General features: G+C 41.0%; 1 protein-coding gene across 1 annotated transcript; it reads left to right on the plus strand.

Moving 5' to 3' along the window:
• Positions 1 to 5,674: 5,674 nt before the first annotated feature.
• PSME3 (proteasome activator subunit 3) lies at positions 5,675 to 25,930 on the plus strand. Its single transcript, XM_083147530.1, has 11 exons — positions 5,675 to 5,812; positions 10,104 to 10,136; positions 12,109 to 12,171; positions 12,459 to 12,563; positions 13,380 to 13,428; positions 14,315 to 14,427; positions 14,916 to 14,984; positions 18,601 to 18,668; positions 19,436 to 19,490; positions 19,639 to 19,725; positions 23,361 to 25,930. Exons 1-11 carry the CDS (start codon positions 5,771 to 5,773, stop codon positions 23,439 to 23,441), a joined length of 765 nt encoding a protein of 254 aa, XP_083003656.1. The 5' UTR covers positions 5,675 to 5,770; the 3' UTR covers positions 23,442 to 25,930.
• Positions 25,931 to 26,357: the final 427 nt, after the last annotated feature.

The raw sequence follows: 26,357 nt of genomic DNA on the forward strand, positions 1-26,357 counted from the left end.
GCCATTGAAGTGAAGAAGGGCCCTTAAGAGAAACAGGCTCTGTGCATTCAGAAGATGAGGTGAGTGGAAGCTTGAGGGATACAGAGGCGGTGAGCTGCTAAAGAGTCAAGCCACAGATGTTTATAAGGGGCACTACTACTGTTGGCATTATGTGTATAAGTGCCAGGTTTGTGGGCATTATGTCTCTAAACAGCACTACTGTGGGCATTCTGTGTAAGAGGCACTACTAATTTTTTTAAACACTTTCTTTTTATTAAAGCTTCAAGGTGTGTCAATTCAGGAAATACAGTATAAGTTCTAGTGTGGGCATTTTGAGAAAGGGGAACTACTGCTGTGGACATCTTGTGTATAAGCGGCACTACTACTGTGGGCATTATGGGGGTTATTCTGGTTCACTTGCAAAAGCAAATTCCTTCTCAAATATACAAAACCATGTGCACTGCAGGGTTAGAATTATATTTGGGTGAGTTATTTTGTTTCTGTGCAAGGAAAGTACTAACTGCTTTATTTTTACACTGCAATTAAGATCTCACGTTGAAGTAAAACCCCACCCAAATCTATTTCACTCTGCACAAGTTACATCTGCCCCACCTGCAGTGCACATGGTTTTGTCCATTTGAGAAGGAATTTGCCTTCGTGAGTGAGCCAGAATAAGGGCCTATGTGTAAGGGTCACTACTATTTTGTGCAGAAGGGAGAACTACTGCTTTGGCCATTATGCATATAACCAGCACTACTACTAAGGACATTAGGTGTAAGGGGCATTTCTACTGTTGGAATTGTGCATAAATGGCACTACTGTGAGCATTGTGTATAAGGGACACTACTGTATGGCATAACATGTATAAGGAGTTCCACCACCTCTCCAGAACCACTTTAAGCCCTTGTCGAAGCAGATTAATTTCTCAGGCTCATTGGTAATGCCAAGCACACACTAGAGGGACATGCACATGTGAGATAGTGACATTGTTACTTAGTCACATATAGGGACAGCGTTGTTTCGGTTTTGGTGAAAGAGCAGGATAAGTACACCTATACAGTGTCCATGACGACATTTGTTGACCTAGCTTGTTTCAACCTTTGGCCTATATCGACTCAATGCATGTCGACATTTGTTGGTATGTCGAAATTTGGACTGTTGACTAATAGCAGTTGACCTGATGATTGGCGGCCTTTTTACTGTAGAAAATACCCCTCCACCTCATCCTCCAATATATCTGACCTCTCTGCATAACTCCAAAGCTATAAATGATCACATTCGGTATCTTTACATTGGGTATCCCAGCAAAATGCGTCAGTGGTGCAGTGGTGCACACAGGGGGGTTTCTGAGTACCCAGAAACCCCCCCAGGAGTCTAAGGGGCCTAGGCTGAAAGCTGAGGGACCCCTATTTCCATGGGTACAAGGATTGTAAAAATCGGCCCTTGAGAACCGGAGATATCTAACTTTAAACAGTGGTCCCCATCCAGCCTGTTAATTGCTGTTCCCAGTCAGATATTTTTCTGAGGGTATATTCCAAAAGCTGCTACTCTCCTCCTTTGAGGTGCACTAGTAGCTTGTATCTACTGTTCCCGGAACCAGAGATATCAGCCTTCCAGCAGCTGGTTACTGCTTCAGCTCCACACACCTGGTATGTAGTTTTATATTCTCATCGGCAGATTGCTCTGCCTCCTGAAATCTGATCCCCTAGTCCCCAATATCATTTGGTAGGTGGGATCAGGGGCGGATCCAGGATAAAATGACAGGGGGGGCACCATGATAAAAGAGGGTTTAGGTGAGTGAGAGCCAGTGTTAGTGGTGCCAGTGTACATGCTAAGAGAGCGGCAGAGAGAGGGTGGCAATGGGATTAAAAATAGGCCCACCATGGCAACAAAAGTGAAGGATGTAGTTGTGTGCGCGCCGAAGGCGCGCTCTGGAAAAGGGGGTGTGGCCACTCAACAGGGGGCATGTCCTTGAGTGGAGTGTACAACACCATATACAACTTCTACACATTATGCTACAAAATACTAGACCCCATTATACTTGCCCCTTACATATGATGCCAAATGGAATGAGCCAAAATTCAAACAATGCCACATGGATTGTGTCAAAATTCACACAATGCCACACAGATTGAGCCAAAATTTACATAATAACACACAGATTGAGCCAAAATTCACAAAATGCCAAATGGATTGAGCCAAAATTCACATAATGCCAAATGGATTGAGCCAAAATTCACAAAATGCCAAATGGATTGAGCCAAAATTCACATAATGCCACATGGATTGTGTCAAAATTCACATAATGCCACACGGATTGAGCCAAATTCATAAAATGCCATATGGATTGAGCCAAAATTCACATAATGCCACATGGATTGAGCCAAAATTCACATAATGCCACACGTATTGAGCCAAAATTCACATAATGCCACACGGATTGAGACAAAATTCACATAATGCCACACGGATTGAGCCAGAATTCACATAATGCCACACAGATTAAGACAAAATTCACAATACGCTTCATAAACAGGGACATTGTCCACCAAAGGCGCGCATTAAACATTGACACCATAATGTCCATTGCACGTTAAGTTACACGGCATGATGTCCATTATGTATTATGCCAAACACCATAATGCCTATTCAATTTATGCTACATACAGTAAGTGCGTCTTATCTACATGCTCATTGCCAAGGGTTCCATGCTCATTGCCAGAGGTTCCATGCTCGTTGCCATGTGGGATTACATGCTCATTGCCAATGGGGAATACATGCTCGTGGTAAATGGGGGACAGCCGCCGCCAGGCAGAAGTGATAGCCACTGACAGTGGCAGAGCCTGGCTGAATTTCGAGCACTGCAGGTCCCAGCTATTTGAAATAATACCCATTTCACACCAGAAAATGCATTCCCAGGTTGGCCCCTTTTACACCAGCCTAGTCCCTGCATTTTCTGGTGTGAGGGGGAGAGAAAACCACCCCTCCCCCCCTTTAACCAGTTATCTCATTTATATATCTTCGGAACTAACTGACCCATTTACATGAGACAAGTATCATATTGAAGAACTTTTGAGTGGGCTTTGAATGATTTTGGTCCAGTGAGTTTGGTTCCAGAGTAATCTGCCCTCAAAGAACATGAACAGCCATGAAATTACATAAAAAAAAAAAAAAAAAAAAAAAATCGATTTACACGCTATATCTCTGGAACCCATTGACCTATATGGACCATCCTGGTACCATATTGAAGGCCCAGCGATTTGGAATTGAATGACATCAACCACAAGCTCCTGTGATGCCAGGGAGGGAACTGGCAGCCATCGGAACCGGGTGGGGGTCGGAATTGATGGGTCCCATATTATCCTATGGGGAAAAAAATGTTACAGCTTTGCCAGGCGATATCTCCGGTTCCCGGGGGGCTAGAGACATGGGGCTGGGCTCGTTGGAAAGCTCTGGTCCTCATCTACAAAATGAATGACAGGGGGGGCACGTGCCCGGGTGCCCCCCCCCTGAATCCGCCACTGGGTGGGATTCTCTAGTTTTTAATTCCATTACAATCTAAGAAATCTATTTCGGGGAACTGGAGATATCTGCAGTCAAGCAAGCTGTTCTCCCACCAGAAAATTATGAATAATAAGCCCACTCCACTATACACCCCTCCTCTGCGTATTAAACATCCTCTACCACCCTGGAAGTTATGCATCAGGGCCCCTTCATTCAGCCCAATGCCCCCTTCTCCCACCCCATCTCCCACCATCTGTGCAGTAAAGGGGTAATTAGTGGAAATTAGTGGAAATTACTGATCCAGGCCCTACATGCTGAGCGGTTGATATAATACCCCATACCACCCACGGGACATCAAAGCTTCCCCCACCCCTACCGCTGGAGGATCGGTAGGGGCCCCAGTACATTGCTATGCCCAGGGGTCTACACTGCTGTTGATGCCCCTGTATGTATATATATATATGTGTGTGTGTGTATATATGTATACATATATATATATATATATATATATATAATAATTTATATACATTTGGTCTATCTATAATACTTTAACTGAACCGGCATATACTGGGTCACTTAACTGTCCATCTCTGTGCTTTGCTCCGCCCCTATGGAAACCCCCTTCTGAAAATCCTTCGTTTTCCCCTGGTGGTGCCCCATATAGCATTCTCTTTTCTCAAAGATTGGCATTGTTTCACCACTTGCCAACACAAGAACTTTCCAGCAGTGCTCACGCCTACCCAGACCAGTCCTCCAGGACTTTACAATGCAAACTATCAGCAAACCTTCTCCACTCCAGGGACATCCATCTACCCAGTGCAAGTTTAACAACACGTTGGATCCTATCATAGTGAGTGTTAAGACTTTGATATCTAGAGTGTACATTGTCTCAAGATGAAGTCAATATAGAAATGGGACTTTTCACTAAATGAATATGTGGTAAGGAGAGACTGCATTTTAACAGTATTTATACTATTACTATTATATTTATTTTGAGCTCAGTCTTATTTATTATGTGTGTTGTTTGAAATAAATGCTATTAATTTCCTCCTTTGAATTGCATTGTTATTAACTCTTCCTCAAACTAGTGCTGTGATATTACAGTTGTTTTTATCCAATCCAGACAGCCAGGTAAATCTCTGGTTCAGGCTGTTCTTCAGTTCTTCCATTCTTCTGACATCCAATTCAGTTTTTTTCTGGTAACTCTCTGCTTCTGGTCCAAGGTTCCTGCATTTTTAGGAGGGTCATTCCAATATATTCGGTCCCCTGCCTGTGTTCGCATGGGGGACAGATGTTTTTTTTTACTGTGTATGCGCATAATGATTTATGCGCATGTGCAGAGTCCCTGGGAAAATGGACTGAGCCGTTCACACTGACCAATGTGGGCCAGGGGGCGGCGGAGTTAGATATCGCCATGGGAGACTAACTTATATTTGCGGGTTTCCGGCTTAAGATAGGGCGGGTGGCTGACATCATGTGACATCAGCCGTCCGCCCCCAGCACACCTCGTCCGGCCCGCAATCCCATAGGAATGGCCAGCATTTTCATGGGGACGCCCATGAAAATGCTGGGCTTTCCCATGGGATTGCGGGCTGTCCTCTCCCGGAGAAGGCAAGCAGCCCTGGCTTAAAGGTCTGGAGGCCACTAGACTGCCATGTGTATTGAAACCGACATCTTCCTCACAACAGGTGCCAGACGGGGTTCCCTAAAGTCGGGATCCCAACAGTCATTTACCCGACGTCGGGATCCCGACTGCCATGCTGTCTGACTGCGGGCAGTCGGGATCCCAATGTCGGATAATGACTGTCGGGATCCTGACTGTCGGAGTCACATACCACACCCCTCACAACTGTAGTGATGGTTTAAATCCCACCTTCATTACATTTGTTGCTGCCCATGCGAGGCCACTTCCATAAATTGCTACTAAGTGCTACTAATGCTTCTCAATTTGCCCCTGTATATAGTAGGAGAGGTGATGTAGTTGTAGTGCAGAAGATAATGGAGACAATCCAGATAAATGGGTTTGCAAATGAGAAGGATGATAAAAAAAGTAGTAACACATGGGATGATGAGTGACAGCTCTGCGGGAGAAAGAGACAGCCTATAGTTATCGTACTGAGGGATGATTGGCTGTCTAGCCAACGGGTCCGTGGTATGATTGGTCATTTTTTTGTGACCCGCCCACAGTAGCGTCAGGTTGGCTGACCGCGCGGTGTATGCGGCGTCACTTCCGCTGCTGTGTCGCACGAGCCGGTGCTTGTGAGGGAGATCTTAGCGCGGGCGCATCATGTCCTCCCTGCTGAAAGTGGACCAGGAGCTGAAGAAGAAGGTGAGCGCGGCCCGGGGCGGGCAGTGGGCGGCTGTGTGCGGCGTTCGGTCGGGGGCCACACGGTGCACCAATTGGGGCTTTGTCCTCACTTGGACTCCTCCAGGCCGGAGTACCCGTGTCCATCAACAACCTGGGTTACTCTCATTGTCAAGCAGGCTGTGGAGCCCTCACTATGGTACGGAGGCTCCTAGTGGTCTGGCAGCTGCCGGCCTGCGTTAGCCACGTGTAACCCGGCATGGTGGGATCTTATTGTCTGTGATGGCTAGTGAGCACATGTCTCACACGCATGAACAACCAGCAGGAGATGTATCAAACCTTCTATAGAGAACAAGTGGAGAGGATGCGCATAACAACCAATCAGCTTCTAGTTGTCATTTTAGTGAAGTAAATTTATTTCTAATGCGTGTTCAGCTCCCGTTCAAAAATGTGTCTGTCATAATGAGCAGGAAATATGTGGTGAGATGTCTGCCTGTTACATGTTTATGGCTGGTCACTGGTTAGTTGTTTCCCTTTTACACTACTATAATAGCACAGTTTATTGCTGGGATGTGGCTTGGTATAAAAAGGTCCTATACACCGGAATGAGTCAGGTACTGTATAGGACCCCCCCCCCCCCCCCCCAACTTTTATTTCTACCCACTGTGACATGGTGTGGAACCTATGTTTGAATATTGATCTCTTCAGCTGTCGTTGTACCAGATCTCTCAGTATGTACAGTATTTCCTAGATAAATCATATGGGGGCGATTCTCTAACAGAAATGCGGTAAAAAAAAAACGTTAGCTGGGTTTTTTATGGCATTTCTGTATGTCCTGTCCCCCCTCCGCAGTGTCACCACTGCGGAGGGAATTGCCAGTAAAAGCTGGCAATTCCCTGCAGAAACCTATGGACTTCCGTGACTGATCCCTCCCAGCATGCCCTGCGACCGATGCTCTGCACATGTGCAGATGGACTCCTAGGTCAGACCCAGAAGTCCAGCACTGGCGCTGTATCGCAAGGGACCGCTCTTATCGCAAGAGCTGTCCCTTGCGTTAATGACCGCATATGTGGTTATTAATAATGCGATGCCCGGCGATACAGGGCAGCGGATGTTAGAACATCCCGCCCATATTTTGAATGCTGTTATTTCAATTGGGTACCTGTGTAGTTTCATGGTGCCAGTAAATCACATATTACCTGTTCATACCCCCACTATCCACTATGCATGGGTCTTCAACCTATGGCCCTCCAGATGTTGTGAAACTACATGTTCCAACATGCATTGCCACATTTTTTCCTATAAGAGCATGCCAAAACTGTCAGGGCATGCTGGGAAATGTAGTTCCACAACATCTGGAGGGCCACAGGTTGAAGACCTGTGCACTATGGCATGGAGTTTATTTTATATAGTGTGGCGAGCCAAAGCATGGCCAGTGACCACAGATTACTTGACATGTATTCACTGATCCGGAAGTGTGGCGAGCGGCCGTGGAATACATGTCAAGTAATTAGTGTTACCTCACATGGCTCGCTGCGCTTGACACTATATAAAGTCAACTCCATGCCGTGGGGGTATGAACAGGTAATCGCATCACACATCGAATCATATGTGATTTACTGGGGCCGTGAAACTACACAAGTAATGACAAAAAAAACAGAGAAATAATGTAGTAGAGTTACATTTTATTTGGACGGTAACATTGTGCTAAATTTTTCTCTAAACTTAAAATGCAATATCTTTTATAAGATTAGACGTTATGTATATGTGACAAATATATCAGGTGCCGTAAGATAAAATAGGGAAATTTTAATAAATAAAACAAACATGTAATATAAAAGCAACTTGTGGATTCTTACCCCTAACTGTTTTTGGAGCCAGTGGTAGATGGAATGAGTGCAGGGATGCAGTCCGGAAGTGCACCCTGCCTGGCTCCAAAAAAGTTTAGTCTGTACCCTAGAAGAAGAGCACTGTGATGCTCGAAATGCGTTGGCAGTGACTGACATCACCTACACCTGTGGACTGACTTTGTGCTAAGCTTTTTTTGGAGCCAGGCAGGGTGCACTTCGGACTGCATCCCTGCCCTCATTCCATCTCCCACTGGCTCCAAAAACCCTTAGGGGTAAGAATCCACAAGTTGCTTTTATATTACATGTTTGTTTTATTTATTAAAATTTCCCTATTTTATCTTACGGCGCCTGATATATTTGTCACATTTACATAACGTCTATTCTGCATCCCATGGTCTGAGGGAGACCAAAGTGTCAAAGATTGTTAGCAAGACTTGGTGTGTGTGTGTGTGTGTGTGTGTGTGTGTGTGTGTGTGTGTGTGTGTGTGTATATAATATATATATATTTTTTTTTCTTGAGTCCTTCTGTAGTGTGTGTGTTTTTTTTTTTTTCAGGTATTTTTAATGTAACTATATCAGAATATTCAATATTTTGTTAAATTATGTTAACAAATGTCTCCTGTGGTAATTGCTGGAATGTGACTTTGCTAGTGGTTTTTAGAACATTGATGTTTTGATGTGGTCAGACACTTTATTTATTTTTGTAGTGTTTCATGATGCAATATTTTCTGCGCAAATTAATATTTTATGAAGACTTAACCAAATCAGAATCAGCCCTGTTAAGGTACTGATCTTTCTGAATGAGTGGTAATGAATCCATCGCTTGCTGTAAAACAGACCAGCTTTAATTTTAATTACATCTTTAAGTGTCTAACTTAAATCTTACTATTGTGTATACTAAAGAGATTTTTAATTTAGGTGAGTTTGCATTCATTTGCTAAAGCAGATGTAGGTCAAGTGCTAGAGAATCTTGATTTATTTGATCATCCCCTCCAAAATGTCTTGATACTTTTTCTTTTGGCTAGAAAATCTTGCAGTCCTTCTTTCCAGCAGACTGCATGGTAGACTAGGCATGGCAATTATTAAACAGTCACGATCTGGTTCTCATGAATAATACTGAGGAAAAGGAACATCTGTTACACTTATCTCAAAGAGACCAAGTCTGTGAGTACACAAAGAGGCTCCTCATGAAAATTCAGCAGCACAGAAATGTTTCTTAACTACATAGTAATGAACCAGAAATGTAAAACTCTTGATTATACCTATGCTGCATATTATTGGGACTACACTCAGGGCATTTTCTAAGCGATCTGCGCTTATTTTAATGGGGTGATTCCGTTCAATTTTTTTTAAATAATATAACCCCCCCCCCTCCCGCCCCCCCATTTTGCCTTTTCATAGTTAGTGTTCAGAAAATACTGCAAAGTCATTACTTATCATGGTCTTGCTACTAATCTCATGTGAGTGACTTATGTTTTCATGGCCTGTTTTGCAAGGAAGTCTGTTCCAGCATGTGTGCTGTAATTATTGGCATTCAAGATTTGCGCACATAGTAAGCTGGTAGTAATCCTTCCTTTTCACATGAAGGCAAACCTTCAAGTTCTTCTTTTTAAAGACTTGCTTGTACGAAGATTGCTTTTGTTTTTCTATATGTGTCTAATATCTGCGTGTGTGTATGATGAACAGACTTTCTGTTTCTGATGGAGACCGTTATGGGGATAACATAACTTGTACCTTCTACTTTCCATAAGTGTATTGTACAGGACACTGGGTTAGTTTTCCAGTTCTGCTTTTAGTTCCGACTGCTAGTCTGATCAGAGCTATCAACAGTTAACCTTTTCCATGTCTCCTCACAGATCCATAAGTGAAATAATTCGCTCCACCTGTGGATCTTTTAAAATTTTAAGGTGCCCATACACGCTCCGATCCCGGCGTGCGTTCTGGGCTAAAATAGCATCCATTGCGTTGCATTACATGCCTTGTGCATGCAATGCAATGAGAAGCAAGTACAAAAAGTATGTGCAGCACATACTTTTTGTTCTGTGCGATAAGGTGCCGCAGGAGCGCGCACCTCAAAGCACACCACACCGCCAGGATCGGAGCGTGTATGGGCACCTTTAGTCAGTAATGAGTGCACCTGTGAGGAGACCTGGAAAACGTGAACTGTAGGTAGCTCTTGAGGACTGGATTTGACTACCACTGGCCTAGCAGTAGCACTACAGAGAGCACTAATAAAAATGTGCTCACAGTATCCTGAGATATCAACTTCAACATACCACAATAGTTACTAGTATTAGTTTGTTCTAGTTACAGCAATGTTAATTTTTTTTTTTTATTAAAATGTAAAACCGTATAGAGCTGTATGAGAACATGTGATCTTTGTTTTTAAATGCCAAAAAGCAAATTAAATAAAGTAGAATAAGTGTAGATGTAGTAGCTAATTCTTTTTTTTTTTTTTTTTTCAGGTTGACTGTTTCCGTGAGAGAATAACAACTGAGGTAATAGAAATAAAATACTTACCGTATATACTCAAGTATAAGTCGACCTGAATATAAGCCGAGGCACATAATTTTACAACAAAAAACTGGGAAAAACTCATTGACTCAAGTGACTCACTCCAGTATAAGCGGGGGGGCTTTCTCAGCATAAAAAATGTTCTGAAAAAGTAGGCTTATACTCGAGTATATATGGTACATTATATGGCAATAATACATTTGTTATGGTTTGCAAATTAATGGCAGACGACGCTGGTCCGTCAGGCAGTTTGTAGTATGTCTGTGTACAATGTGAACAGATCTGTGCTACACCGACGATGGCCAATAGATCTAAAGCTACATTATCACATCGTGGTATGTGTACTGGTGATCCATGGCTGCATGTACACTTGCTGCACAAGCCGGCGGTGATTGACATCGCAACTGGATAGGCACATATAAACGACTTCTTTAGTTTTTACTTTGGTCAGGACTCATCAGGTGGCGTGTATGCAAAACACACTTCCTGATCAGTAAAGTAGTAATATTTCTAAAGCTATAGATATATCACTCCCTGTAATCGGCCACTAAATTGAAGCCAATTGCATATGTGAACTGTGGTCAGTATTACAGGACACCTATTGGTTACTTATAGAGTGGTGGAGGCAAAACCAGTTTTCATTTGAACACTTATTTGCCAACACTGGAGACTCTTTAACTGCCAGGATCCAAACCATTGTGGCCTCTCAGACATTATCCTTGTCAGAACGTGTTGGAGATGTTCCCAAAAAGACCCAAGTTTCCACTTTTAATGTGGGCAGTAATATCTGTGGCATCTTATGCTGCAGAGATGCCAATCAATTGAAGTGACTGCTTTTTTTTTTTTTTTTTTGCAATAGGGATTCAACCCATAATATGGCATTCCCAACCTCTGTCCTCAAGACACATTAACGGTCCAGCACATTAAGTCACCTTTGCTGAAGCATATATATCACTAAATCCTGGACCATTATGCTGCTTTCACATCGCAAAATTAAATTTCGCACTGGGACTTTGAAACAGGTCAGTCCCGGCATGAACCTTCATTTTGGGATGTTCACATCTCCACAGCGAACAAGCAATAATGCTGGGTCGCTGATGTGATTAAGGCCGGGGAGGAGGAAGCACTTAGAGCTGGCGCTGCCTCATCCATAATGTGAATGGGAAACTGGTCACTCAACCCGTTTAACCCATTCACACCGCCTGGCAATGAACCGGTAAGAACTTTTTTTACTGGTTCGTATTGCCATGTTGCTACCCGTTTAAGATTAACCCCATTCACATTGCACTATTTACTGGGTCAAAACTACTTGTACCTGGTAATTTTGTTGTAATGTGAGAGAGGTATAAGTGTGCCTTGCAGACTGTGGTTGGGAATGCCTGACATATGCACTTCTGATTTACTATTCAAACATCTGAAAAGAGGACTAAAGCCAAACCATATTTCTATACACACCAAAACTGATATTCCTTTGTGGTTAATCTTTCCATGCAATCTACGGACTACATCACTTTTAACATCAGGGGGTTTATACACTGTTTTCTGGATCGCAACCTTAGTGTATGTAACTAATTTGCAGTTTCGGAATGTTTTCATATCGAGTGTTTCCAGCTCTGCCTGGTCTCACACTCACGCACTGCAATGCCACACTAAGTAGTAACTCCATAACATTGATCTCAAAGAACATGTAACTGGTCTTTAATTTTAGGACATAACTACTTAAAATAACCTTTTTAATACATCCTTTGTCTCCTCCCTTTTTCTTCTTTTTTTTTTTCTTTTTTTTTTTATTAATTTTGTTTAACTTGAGAGATTTATGTTTAGCTCATGCCATAATTTTTTTTTGCACTATTTATAACAGTAAGCCTTAAATTCAAATTGTATGTAAGTAACAAAATGCAATGGTTCACATATGGTGCAATATTTTGTTTCTCTATCTTTTTCTTCCATTTTAAGGCTGAAGACCTTGTTGCCAGTTTTTTCCCAAAGAAGTTACTGGAACTGGATGGCTTTCTTAAGGTAATGCATAAATGTAGTGTATTGTACTGCCTTATGCCATAGTGAAGGGTGCTATCGCTTTCCACATATATCTAGGATTTCAGCTGATTACCGATTTGTACTGCTCCTATATGGCTACCAAGTCCAAATATATACATTTTCGGTCTGCACCCATAATGCTTGTAGAGACAGATTGGTTACTGGGAAAGCTGTGATGCTTTTACATTACCTTTTTTGTGCATGATTTTGAAGGAAAGGCCAGTTATTGCAGTCATCTTGCATGATCTGTTATGGTTTATGCCCTACAGGAGCCCATGCTGAATATTCAAGATCTCACACAGATTCATTCTGAAATGAACTTGCCAGTTCCAGATCCAATAATTCTGACAAACAGCCACGATGTCCTGGATGCTGTAAGTGGGTTTTTACCGGTTTATGTGAAACAGATGTGTTTGCTGCGATGCAGACTAATCATACATTGATTTACAGCTTGTATACCCCAAATGGCTTTTAATTTAACACACAACTTCGATCCAGATCACTGGTTCCTACTGCTTTTGGTGGTGAGGTTAGCTTTGATTGAGCTTTTTGACCAGTCCATTAATCTAATGCAGCGGTTCTCAAACTGTTTTGTTCTGGGACCCCAGCAAGTTACAACAGAACAATCATATACACACACATGTTGTCAGAAGACCACACATACATGGCAGTATGGTGGAGGCACAAATGATGCAAGGAGTCTAAAGTAACAAACAATTCAACCGATTTTTCAAACTCCTTGGATCATTGGCTGAGAGATTAGAGAAGTTATCAGCCTGATGGTCAGCAACATGGAGTCGTGACCCACTTTGGGTACAGGGCCCACAGTTTGAGAACCACTGATCTAATGAGACTGACTCCTTCAGTATTCTACAGACCAGTGTCCAAGAAACTGTTTTGCCTTTTGTAGATGGTTGGAGGAATGTTGCTGTCTTCAGCTAGTAATTTCTAGGGCAAGGAGACACCTTAACTCAACTTTGAAGGAAAAAGATTTAATTAAGTGTTTAGTAAATCAGAATTAAAGTTCCAGGTGTTATTGGTACTGGCGTTTAGTATTCTCTTGATGATTCAGTATATAACCTTTATGTAAAATATAACTCGCTATGGAAAGCTCAAAAGAAGCTACCAATTTATCTATTAAGATATATTTACATTAGACCTTCACATTCTTAACACTTTCCTCTTAACAGCCAAATCTTAAAAAGAGAAAACTGGAGGATGGAGACGATAACTTTCCAGGTAAACTTTATTTATAACCTCCTTAATGGCATTCCTTACAGAAAATTTAAAATTGTCTGACTTCTGGTGGTAAGAGGTAGCAGTAATAACCAAGAAGCAATGCTATTTAGATTTTTTTTTTTTTTTTTTTTTTGCGGTTGACACTACAGTCACATGTAAAGCTTTCAGCTTGAAACCCGCATATTGTGTACATGGCAGCGATGAGCGCTGATATGCTCTCCCACATCATCACTGCCCCAGCTGCTCATCAGCTGGTATTACCAGCAAAGGAGTGAGGGAGTGGACGGGTTTCCATAGCGTCCTGCTATGGAAAGCTGTCCAACCCAGGGGAGAAATAACGGTCCTACAGCTCTTCATTTCATACTAGTAAAACAAAGTTCCTTATTTAGTGAACCCTTCCAGCAGCAAATTGCATGATAGAATACAGGTCAACTAAAATTATATTTGATTCTGCTCCCGTCCTACTTGTGTTATGCTGCTTATTTCACACATTACAACCATGTTGGCGTCAACATGGTTGTAAGCTTTCAGGAGGTGCTTGGAACAGGTTTTCACATCCCAAATGACTCATCAGTCTCTAAAGGAACCCATATGCAAATGTTCCTGATGCAAAGCACAGCTACAGGACCGCATTCTTGCCGCCAAACACTGGAAAGTTGGGAGGTATAGCTCCCAACTTTCCAGTGTTTGGCGGTAAGAATGCGGTCACTTAAAAGTACGGTATACCGCTTTATAAAGTTGATGGTGATTTCTGTCAATAAAAATAGAAAATAAAGGATAGTTTAATTTAATACCCTTTATAAAATTTGTATTTTTCTAAACAATAGAGGTTACCATGTTACATCCATGCATTTTGTATTTCTTTTCTGATTTCACACCTACTTAGGCACCAAAGTGTTTGTAATGCCCAATGGGATGCTAAAGAGTAATGCTCCTCTCGTTGAGATCATAGAAAAAGTGAAGCCTGAAATTAGGTTACTCATCGAGAAATGTAACACGGTGAGTGTGCTAATTGTTGGATGACCACTAATGATTGGACATGGTCTGCAAGCTATATTTTCTTTTGCCTTATTCTTTGTACTGTTGTTTATTACCAACAATCTACATATTACCAATAAACAGATGGTTTTTCAAGCTAAAGAATCAACGGGATGTTTCAGAATCTCTGTAATTCATCTAATTTCTGTAATGACTAGGATATAGTGATGAGTAACTAACTATTTTATACAGCAGGAGCAATCGCCTACATCTTACTATTGATGGGACAATTTGCAGAACAAAGCCCCTTTCACTGTCCGTAAGGAATATCTTCTGCTTGCTCCTATAATCTATTATTCACTTTCCAACTATTTCTCCTCACATTGAATACAAGCAGTCTGGAGTTGATATAATTTGAGTGCTCCCATGGTTGCTGAGCTCAATATTGTGCTGTGTTTTTAGGTTTGTTCCATATTTTTTTTTAACTTTTTTTTTTTTTTTTCTGCCAGGTAAAAATGTGGGTTCAGCTCCTGATCCCAAGAATAGAAGATGGTAACAATTTCGGAGTGTCCATTCAGGTAACCTAAACTGTGTTTCTAAATATCCGCTTTAGAGTTCTGCATTTGTATTGGCAAAAATGTTCTGTGTGGCCAAGGAGGGTGATACATATGCATCTTATTATGGGGCTGAACCTAATGCAGACAATCCCATTCACCCTTAAAAAAAAAACCACCTATCGGGTTCAGGTGAATGGCAAGAAAGGGATGTCGGGCTTTTAAAAGTATAATATGGGGTGACTGGTCCTTTCACAGCCTGACTCGGCCACTGTGTAGAAGCCAGATCTATCCACTTGAAAGTTCGCCTGATGTGCCATGTTAACGTGACCATGATTAATACAGGCAGATGGGGCCTTTCACTCACACTGCTTTTTGATGTGCAGCTTTTACGCTTCCAACATGACCTCACTTTGAAACTCTGCCCCTATAATAAATATGACAAACAAAGCACAGCAGATGTAGAGTTTGGGGTTGTGGTGTTTTTATTTTTTAGTACACCATGAATTCCAGCTAAAACCTGTGGAAGATGTGCAATATTAACCTAAGTCAGGGGTCCTCAAACTATTTTGCTCTGGGACCCCATCAGACAATTAAAATAATTACAGGACCCCAGAAAGTTACTGCAGAAGATCACATAACATGTGTAGTCATCAGAGAGCACCTGCATGGCAGCATTGTGGAGGCATAAAATGATGGCAGGAGTCTAAAATAAACAATTCAACAGATTTTTAAATAGTTGCAACCCCATACTGAGAAGGTCGGGACCCACTTGGGGGTCAGGACCCACAGTTTGAGAACCTCTGACCTAAGTTATTGTTTAGAGTGCTTTTATATGAGTTGTTGCCTTAGCAAGCAGCTGCTTATGGGGGTATATATATATATGTCACCACTGATGGATTGGTGGACCTGCTCTGATCTTGGAAATAAACGTCCAATAGAACTTGGAGGGAGTCCGTCCATATATTTGTATATAACCTGTGGATGCTTGGTTGTTAGCCCGTTGGCAGAAGTTGGTATAGCCAGCCCGGGGAACCTTTCTGTTAGCGCAATCCGATTTCAGGAATGATGGTCGGTCTGCAACCTGTTATTTTAATATTGTGTAATTTTTATTAAATTTTTTTATGATTAGATTGATGCATACACTCTCAACAATTATTGTGTGAAAGCGCTGCTTTACTTTGTTTCTGTTTTTCTAAAACCTGTGAAAGACACCGCTGTCCGGCCAAAAAATGGACCAAGTTTGTCCAGCTTTTTGCCGACCGGTCAAAACCAGAGTGTGTGAAATAGCCCTAAAGGTAACTCTGCCATCTTTATTTATCCAGGCTATCAGGTTGAACTGATGCACTCAATTTATCAGGGAATAAAAAAAACAAAAAGAAAAAACAGGAATTTGAAAATCAGCTTAAAGATTACTCCCAAAAAGTTATGCAATATCCTTCCTCATTGGAGTCTTCATATAAGTAAATTATACAATGCTCCTCCTTCTACACTGTTAATTACATTTTACCATGACGAGAAGTACAAGTGTGGTGGAAAAAAATATCCATCTTGAAGCCAAGACTGTACAAATATCCAATATAACTTAGTGCAAGTACAGACTAAGGGCCTGATTCAAAGTTCAGCCCATGATCAAAATGATTGGGACACTGTTGCTGTGCCCAGTTCCATTCTGCACATGCACAGAATGTTGTCCCTTGGGCTGTGTTCCTACAAGCGGAGGCAGGCTGTTTGTGTTTTGTAGGAGGGAGGATGCAAGGGTCCCCATGCAGACTTCTGTTCCAGTTGCATCGCCGGTGGCCTTTCTGGGATCATGGCTACATACAGGAGGCATCTCTTCTACTGAGAGGTTTTCTCCACGACCCTCCTAGAGACCAGATGGAAATTCAATGCTACTTGCATGTTGCATTGAATTTCGGTCTTTCTCTGAATCTGTCCCTGTGTGGACAACCATGAGGTGCCAGAATAGTTAAAATCTCCAGGAAGTCTTTGATTTGGCAGATGGGATGACCTGCTATAGTTTGGATACTCAACAATCCACTCTGACTCCTTGTGTGGATGAGACATAAGCCTTCTAGAAGACTACTATACCACATGGTTGGTATTTAAGTCTAAAGGTGCATACACACACTCTGACATAATTACCAATGGTTTCAAATCGTGTACAAATGTATTGATTTGGAACACTTCACAAAAGATTGCAGGAGAGTAACTCATCGGTCGTTTGGATCAGGAACACCTGCGTCTTGCTTCAAATCTTTCCAAATTATATGGACCTTTTTAGAGATTTATTTATATTCCTTTTCTCTGAAAAGACTCAAGGTTTTTCAGTTACCATGAATGTCATACAGAGGTTAAGCTTTACAGAAACTGTGACCATAAAAGCTAGGCTAATATTGGCAACAATACAGAAAACTAGGAACAGGCGGAGTTGAGGTAGACCAGATGGGTCATAAATTCTAAGCCTTATTTGTCCTGCTAACACAGGTGCTAAGTAAGGCAGCAATCTTGGGCACACTAAATAGATTGCACCAGGTAGAATAGGCAATGCCCGGATGACATGACACAATAAATGAACCACTGCATACTAAAGAGACACAACCCTTTTGAAATCCGCTTTGTGCATTGTTCATTCCACATGTGAACGTACCAGATGAGTTAGACTTGGGAGCACTACATGGGTTGCAGGGTATGCAGTCATTTGGTCGACATAGTCAAAAAATCAACATGAAATACAAATTGCATTTTTCATACAGTATCGAAGAGTTAAAATAATGTGCACAACAAATCTAAGCTTTGTCTATAGGGTGTCCATCCTCAAAGTAATATGTATACCCTCTTGCATTGCTATCTCCCTATTTATGCTTACGACCAATATATCTATGTATTGTCTCAGTAATGATGCAGCTGCATGCTTTACTCTATCCACTCCCTTTGGTCTCCCATCTAGACTGAATAGATAGTAGGTGTGAGCATAGACACACTCTCGCTGTGTAGTGCGTGGCAACACCATATGGCCGGTTTCACACACTCCGGCTCCTGCCGGACGGTGAAATCCCGCACGGCCAGAGAGCCGTGCCGCACACATTAGTTGTGAATGGACACTATTTTAATAATATATAAAAAATTTTTTTTTTTTTTTTTTTTATATACATAAGATCATTGCACCTGCAAAAACGTAAACCTCTTTTGACATTGTTTATGTATTTTTCCTTATAAGCCCAACTCTTATGCGGTGTACACTGTGCGATTTGGGCAATTTATTTTCAATATATTGTCAAAATCAATAGCAAGTTAGTGCAAATGGTACCATGTTTTTCTGCACCCGATTGATTTGCAATAGACTGTGCAGCACACACCATCCAGTACTCCCCCTGTTGTGTTTTTTTTTTTTTTTTCTTCTTTGTTTTGCATTGTAAACACACAAGATTAGTTAATTCAAAAGCTATTAATCAGGAAAACCAAGGCAAGAGAGCAGTTTACAGTATAAAGTGTGCTAAATCTATTGCTCCATCAAACTTGGTAAACAATATACCTGGTACCACCGGGCTTCATCAATTTGGCTTATCTTGCTCTTACCCATTTGTATTTTAAAGTTATTTGGTTTCATTACTCATTTATTTTCTTCCCTCATGTGTAGGAAGAAACTGTGGCAGAATTGAGGACAGTGGAGAGCGAGGCAGCTTCTTACCTTGATCAGATTTCCAGGTGAGGACATCTGTCTTTTTGCTGATTTTTGGTTGTACTGCTGTACAGTTTACAGCCCTTAATAGTACATAATGAGATAAGCTCAGAGAAATTATGGCAGTGATGGGATCAGTTGTTCTGATACTTCTTGTAATAGAAAAATAGAAGGCATTAGCCATTCACTGGGCAGAAGAAATAACAAAGAAATGATAGTTGTGATTAAAAAATGTCTTAAAGTTGACGTTAGTGTAATTGTTCAGTTAGTTCTGGTGTGTAAGGCTTGTTCTCTAACAGTGGCAGCTTCTAAAATATAATAGATGTAATCAAGGAAAATACTATATATAAAGTGGTGGTCTGTAATGAGAATGCTAGTCTCCTAATTTTTCATATCTCCCTCGGTCCAATAATACAGATGCTGGCATTACTTCCAATTAACAAACATGTACAATACCTCTTAACCATTAATAAATGCTCCAGATTTATTTTCCTGGAGAATAAGTGCAATATGGCTCTTTTACGAATGGAAATTGGTGCTTTAACTAGTTGGTGGAAGAGAAAGAAACCTCTGATTAAAATAAGCAAATTACATGCAAGTATTCAGGCAAATTGTCAATGAAAAAATAAACTGTAGTCTTGACTTTTTGTCATTTACTTTAAATATATATGAAGGCTTACCTGATATGTATTGCTTTATGGTTTACACACAGTACGCGGAGCTTGGTTCTAATCAAAGTGATTCATTTAAGTTAGCCCTTATTTGTAATGATATGAATTTATTTGTTCCATAGATACTACATTACCCGTGCAAAACTTGTTTCCAAAATAGCAAAATATCCTCACGTGGTAAGTAGCATTGATAAGTTCCTTATTCATACATTTAGTAGCATGGGTTTCTCATGTCCTACTTGGCAATGATAGCTACAAAATCATGTTCTACGTATGTTAAAGCTCCTTGTCATATTTGTTTTACTGTACCTTTCTCATTATGCAGGAAGATTATCGACGTACAGTAACTGAAATAGATGAAAAGGAATATATCAGTTTACGGCTAATTATATCAGAGCTGAGAAACCAATATGTGAGTAATTCCTATCAATCTATATGATATGTACAGTGGTATGGCTGCAGTAATACGTTAACTATAGCGAAAATACAAACAGGATACACAAGTATTTCTAAATCAGTAAGAAAAATAATAAAAGGAAAAGAGTCGGTGGAAAGGGCGTCGACTATCTCAATGCCGTGCATAGCATTAGTCTGACCAATTCTCAAAGCCATGAGATGACTGACATGGCAACAAACTCGACTCAAGCAGAAAGTCCAACATCAGACGAAAGGTCCCAAATTCATACAGTTTCCATTAGACGTAAGGGGGTCAATCCCAGGTGAACTTCAGAAGTTACAATAGCAACTAGTCAGGATATACCAAGGAATCTCAAATGTAGATACAGTTCCTTGAGAGCACATGTCTGGGAGCTATAGGGGCGGTAACACCATAGCAGTTGGGTATAATGGGGCCAATGTATTAATCTGCTGTTTTCGTTTTTTTTAATTTACTGGTCCCGCATAACGTGGAGAAGTAGGCACCCATTATGGGCAGATGTATTCACCCTCTCCAAACCAATAAGGAGAGCCGTTACGCCCAGTGATAACGGCTCCCCCGGCGTTTTGCACATGCGCAGTGCACTTTCCTCCCTGGCCGCCTCTAATGGGCATGCGCGAGATCTCGCTAAAACCGCAAGATCTCCCTCGCAGCCAGTAGCAGGGCTAGCGTTGTCCCCGCAGTGGGGGATAGGACAAGCCCTGGGGTGATTTTAACAAAGAGGGAAATATTCACAATTATTTGATTGAATAAGAAAGGTGTGTGTGTGAAAAAGAGAGCGCCACACACACCTGGAGAAATTTGATTAAGAATTTTACTGTAATAAAAAATATATATATATATATAATCACAACAATAATATAGCATAGTAAGCTCCTTGTTAATAAGGGGATAATCAGAAAATTTATAAAAAGACAGAATCAGCTCCGGATAAGAATTAATAAAGAGGAAAGTCTTTATAAAGTGGCATCAGATTATGTCGATTCTCTATAATTGTGTCAGTTCTTTATTACAAAGTATACAGAAACAAAGATACCAACACATATAGCGCTTTCCAGGTATAACTTACACTAGATATAGGTAAGTGTCCTTAATAGTTTGTGGATATAATTCTCTTAAACTTGGGCCAATCCAAGGGTTAATCAAGTAGGAAGGGTCCCAAATGCTCCAATGACTGTTGGATAGTGGAATGTCCTAAAACAGAAACAAAAATAGTGCAACACCTTTTTTCAAAGGGGAATAACAATTTATTTTGCACTCACAAATTCCAGGTTTAAAAACAGCATATAATCACCAGCCGGTGATAACGTGTGGGAGGTTACACCCAGAAATTTCTTCACCGCTTTTTCCAGGCTCCGGACACCTTTTCTTCTCGGGATAGAATTCCAGGATCCTCAAGTCCAAACACTTCCGTTTCCTGTATTCAGCCTCAAGGCAGCGTAACGCTGTTTGGCGCCTTTTTCTGCTATATATATATATCCCACCAGCCACGGGAAACATTATGCTTCTGAGGAAGGACCCTATGGTCTGAAATGCATTAAGCAGGTGTTCCCGTGGCTGGTAGAATCACCTTAACATATCTGTACTGTTTGGACTGGAGGATCCTGGAATTCTATCCCGAGAAGAAAGGTGTCCGGAGCCTGGAAAAAGCGGTGAAGAAATTTCTGGGTGTAACCTCCCACACGTTATCACCGGCTGGTGATTATATGCTGTTTTTAAACCTGGAATTTGTGAGTGCAAAATTGTTATTCCCCTTTGAAAAAAGGTGTTGCACTATTTTTGTTTCTGTTTTTTAGAACATTCCACTATCCAACAGTCATTGGAGAATTTGGGACCCTTCCTACTTGATTAACCCTGGGATTGGCCCAAGTTTAAGAGAATTATATCCACAAACTATTAAGGACACTTACCTATATCTAGTGTAAGTTATACCTGGAAAGCGCTATATGTGTTGGTATCTTTGTTTCTGTACACTATGTATTGGGAAAGTTGGTGAACTTTCCTCTATAAATACTAGCTGCCTCCAGTGATCAGCGCAAAATAATTATCTATCTTTGTTCTTTATTACAAAGTGACAGAAATGATGTGTCACTATTTGTCCTGTGGAGTAAATATTGAGGGTCCCTCAGATAGTTTGTAACCGTACCTCTGTTTACCGGATTTTCACAAAACCTGCAGTCGCCAGGAGGATGGTAAATCTTCAGTGCGGCTCTAACTACAACCCGTCAGGCGGTCAGCTGTGAACGGCAGGCCGCCGATGGAGATTGAGCAGGGAGTGAGCCTGCACTAACCTGGGGTGTAATCACGGGTGCTCCGTTCTGTGGCTTCCAAATTTTAGCAGGTGGGAGATCCGTCTGCGCTGAAATGCGGTGGTGATATTAGAGCGGCTGCTCACGAGGTGTCAGGCAGTCCAGGCAGAGATCTAGCAAGGTTATTTAACGCCTGGGCGGCTGTCAATAGATCGCTCCGGCCGCTAAACACTGGGGGGGACTACAGGGGACAGCCCTGCTGAGCGTAACTTGGCAGGCTATCATTAGCGCATGTTAGGTGTAAATGTAATTCACCCCTTCCCCAGGTAACCAGCGATTTAAGTGCATTCTGCACTTAACATTGGTTACTACATATGCCCCAATGTCCTCAGACACTTCAGAACAGTTTATATGGGTGCAAGAGGGAGTGATGATATCCCTCAGTAAATATGTTGAGAAGCCTGTTTGCAGAGGCATTAACAGCCTGCAGGATCTGGTGTAGTGAGGCTTCTGTATTTATGTGCGAAACACACTTGGCAGAAGGGACAGGAGTAAATCCAGTTCCATGAGAAGGCGGTAGCTAGCACTTCACCAGTTGTACAACCTAGACTGGGAGCAGCAAGTCACCTTGCACCATCACCAAACAGCTGTATGAAGCAGACCGGTCCACAAAAGTGAGATACTGTTGTTGCCGAGTCACAATGCAGAGCCTCCTGATTGCAAAATAGCCACAACCACAGTAATCCTTCCAAGAACAGCTGGAAACATATAGGGCACAGCCCCAGGGATCACCACTAGGAACTGAGAAAGTAGGCAGAGGAAAAGCATTAGGATACATTCAGAGGACAACACCCTAGTGATGGAGCCAAGCACACACCATGCCAGAAAGCCCCGCTCCATGTAAGTTGATGCGGTGTCAAATGTCCACTGCTGTAGACCACATGTTAGAGGAGGTTGCCCCACCACTTCTCCAAAACTGGGAGCAATAGCCCTTTCTAAAAAGGATATTTAGACAGGATTTAGGTGGGAGAGCTGGGAAATGTGTCTGCTGCTAGCTTCTCCAGGCCACACCCCCTCTGCCCCCAGAATTGGCTTTTATCAAGAATGTTTTCTGCATATTGGATATTTCCATTCAAAGATAAATTTACAAATGCTCATTTAACAAGCAGCCCAGGTCTTCATGTTTTTTAAATGTTGGCAGTATACAAACAGAGCTAAACTAGTGTTGATGAAGCAGCGAAACCTAATGACTAGGGCTACATACATACAGGGCTGACTTACTGACCTGTCCAAAATATCATGGTGTGCTAGCTTTGCGTTTTATTTAGAATTTTATACATCACCTTTTTGTCTTTATTCCAGGTGACGTTGCATGATATGATCTTCAAAAACATTGAGAAAATCAAGAGGCCAAGAAACAGTAACACTGAGACGCTGTATTAGCCAGTGTGTCCTCATGAACCCTCCCAACTCTAGTTTTATTTTGTTTTTAATTTTTTTTCTTCCTTTGAACTTAAAAGGAGTATAGACCATCATTGCCTTGTTTGAACTTGTGACCTACTCTCCACCAAGAAGGGAAAGAAACTGGTCTGGAGATAAGTGTGCTGTTTTTTTTTTTTTTTTTTAAATATATATAGAATGGCTTTCTTCCCTTCCATTGATTTTGGCCGTTAAATGTGTATTTGAAGCCATAGTCACTGAAGGGCTGTTAAAGTTTCACAATTCGTATGCTGGATGCTTAGTACTGGAGTTCTGTGAGCAGTGCATTGTAGGTGTTGGGTGGCTGTACAGAAGACAACAACCCAGAGTTTCAATGTCCTTAGCCGGCTATCCTCCCATGGAGGACAAGCCATAATTGCTGCAAATCATCTTGTTCATTTTGTCCTGGCTACCAAAACAATAGGCTTGTTTAACAGAAAACCTTAGCTTTAACATGTGAAGATTAATAACTGTCTGCAACATTAGAAGTGTACAGTAGCCCACACAATCCATACTCCAGTGTAGTTTAAAAGTACATTTTAAAATTCAGATCTGTCAATAGGTTCTCATGAATATTTATTCATTCCCCCACAATAAAAGTTTGCCCTAGTGTTTTGGTGTTATTTAATATGACATAATATAATTTGCAGCAGATGTGCTCTTTCAGGTGATGCCCCTGTTCGGTTTTGCGGTTTAGCAAAAAGGTTCTTCAGAAGAGCTGTGAAGGATGTTTGGGTGTGATTCTGCAAAATGTAATCTCATGCTTGTTTTAATGAACTCTTAATTTGTCCCCTTTACCCCTTCAGGACATTTTACAGTATTAATCTGTACGTTAAGGTATCTTACTGCAATTTTTTTTCTTTTATTAAGAAAACAGCATTTTGAAATCTGTTTTCACAGTTCTGCAAAGTGTATTTGTAATGCTCTGTCTATGTAGTGCTGAACTTTTACTGCACATAGTGAAGAGCGCAATGCCTGCTGTTACCCCGTATCTAATACTGAAAGCAGTAAATATGCTTCCCATTTATAGACTTCAGTTACACAGCACTTGAAGAGAATGTGTGTCCTAGGTATGTGTCTTCTATTATTCACCACCAATAGCAATGAACAATCAAATACGTTGCTTGGATTGATAACTCAGAACATGATCTGTTGTAAATTGTGCATGTCCAGTAGTGGAGTTGTACTTTGATCATCTTTCTAAGAGTATTTGGCCATAGACTGAAACAGTAAATATATAGAAGGATAATTTTGTATGGTTGATGTAGGTCTGGAAAGACCGCTCAGTCAGCATGATTTCCAGTGCTGCTCTTTCTGATGGAACAATTACATTATCTGTGTGTGTGTGTGTGTGTGTGTGTGTACCAATAGGACCAACTTTTGTGAGACTGGTTGTCACAGGTTACGAACAACACAAACCTAAAACTTGCTGCTGCAGTATATTGCAAAGGTTTTTTTTTTTTACACCTCCCATATTTCACATTGTTGTAGCGTTAAAGCAACTTCCGGAGACAGCCAGTGTTTAGCTATCACTTTTTGTGCAGTAAGACTATACATTTTTGTCGTGTGTGTGTGTGTGTGTGTATGTAGCAGATTGAAACAAGATTTCCTTCTGTTGTTGGAAGTCCAATCTTGTGTGGGTATGCTTCATTTAAATAAAACTTGCCAAAAGAATGAAAAGTATCATTCATTCAATTCAGGTAATCTTGCTGAATACACAAGCTCGTCAACAGTATACTCAGGAGAAGTACTTGGATGATGGTGATTCAATCATTGTTTCAATAAATGTATCCCCCAACAAAGTATAAATTGGCTCTAGTACTTGGATGCTGTACTCACAGAAGCATTGTTTGCTAATTGCTGGAACTGAAGGTTGCTGTGTAACAACATTTTTTTATTTAATTTTTTCCTCCATTTTTAGACCTAATTCATCGATGGTTTTTTTTTTTTTTTTTTGGTAGTTGGTTTGAATACTTTTCTCAAAAGGCATTTTCCTCCACCCAAATTGGTGAGGCCCTTACCCAGGTTGCTGAGTGAAACAAAATTATAGGATCCGGTCACATGCACACAATATAGGCAGCCATTTTGTGCCACGTCTATATTTGTTAAAATTTAGCCTATACATTTGTAACTTCTCACAATAAATGTTCAGCACAATAAATGCCTGCTGGCCCCCACCATGTGTAAGCACAGATACACTTCAAAGTCCTTTCGCGCAATCTAATTTTGATATCTCAACGTCAGGATTAGGTGCCTCCAGCCTCTTATCAGATTGACCTATTTAACTTCCTGTTCTGATTGGTTTCCCAGCCTTAAATTGTTTTTTTTTTTTTTTTTTATCATTGTCATTTTAGTTCTTTATTGTAAAAGAAATGTTTGATTTATTTTTCTTTGCTGAAATGACGTATGTAAAGTTTTAAAAATGTCAACTTATTAAAAATGTTCATCCTAAATTTTTTTTTATTTGTAAATTGTTTCCCTGTGTGTGCAGTCTGAAGTCATCCATACCAGACAATACATCTTTCTGCATATTTTACAGACAAGAAAACACCTATTGGTATTATCAGGTCTGTCCATATGCCCAGAAAAGCAGACCTCATTCATCTTACAGCATCTGTTAGTCGTAAACATTTGCAACGTAAATGTACAGTAACCAGTCATAGCAAAATTAACTTGATTTATTGTTTACTTGTTTTTACCTTTTTCACTTTTAACTGCTGTACATTCACCATGAGGCTAAAGCTTGAATCCGGAGGGTTGCTAGGATAAGATATAGGAATAAGAGGCCATCTTTATGTAGCACACCCAAAGATAGGACAGTCAGGGTAAATCTGTAACTGATAAAAAGGAGGGAGGGGTGTTTTCAATAATGTCATTAAA

This window comes from Crinia signifera, chromosome 6 (genome assembly GCF_055691185.1).
Source record: "Crinia signifera chromosome 6, ASM5569118v1, whole genome shotgun sequence".
Taxonomy (NCBI): domain Eukaryota; kingdom Metazoa; phylum Chordata; class Amphibia; order Anura; family Myobatrachidae; genus Crinia; species Crinia signifera.

Excerpts from the sequence above, each read along its gene's own strand:
- PSME3 (XM_083147530.1), top strand. The coding sequence starts at position 5,771 with ATGTCCTCCCTGCTGAAAGTGGACCAGGAGCTGAAGAAGAAG. Across the intron at positions 13,429-14,314 it reads TGGAGACGATAACTTTCCAG|GCACCAAAGTGTTTGTAATG; the intron begins GTAAACTTTATT and ends ACACCTACTTAG. Across the intron at positions 14,428-14,915 it reads TCATCGAGAAATGTAACACG|GTAAAAATGTGGGTTCAGCT; the intron begins GTGAGTGTGCTA and ends TTTTTCTGCCAG.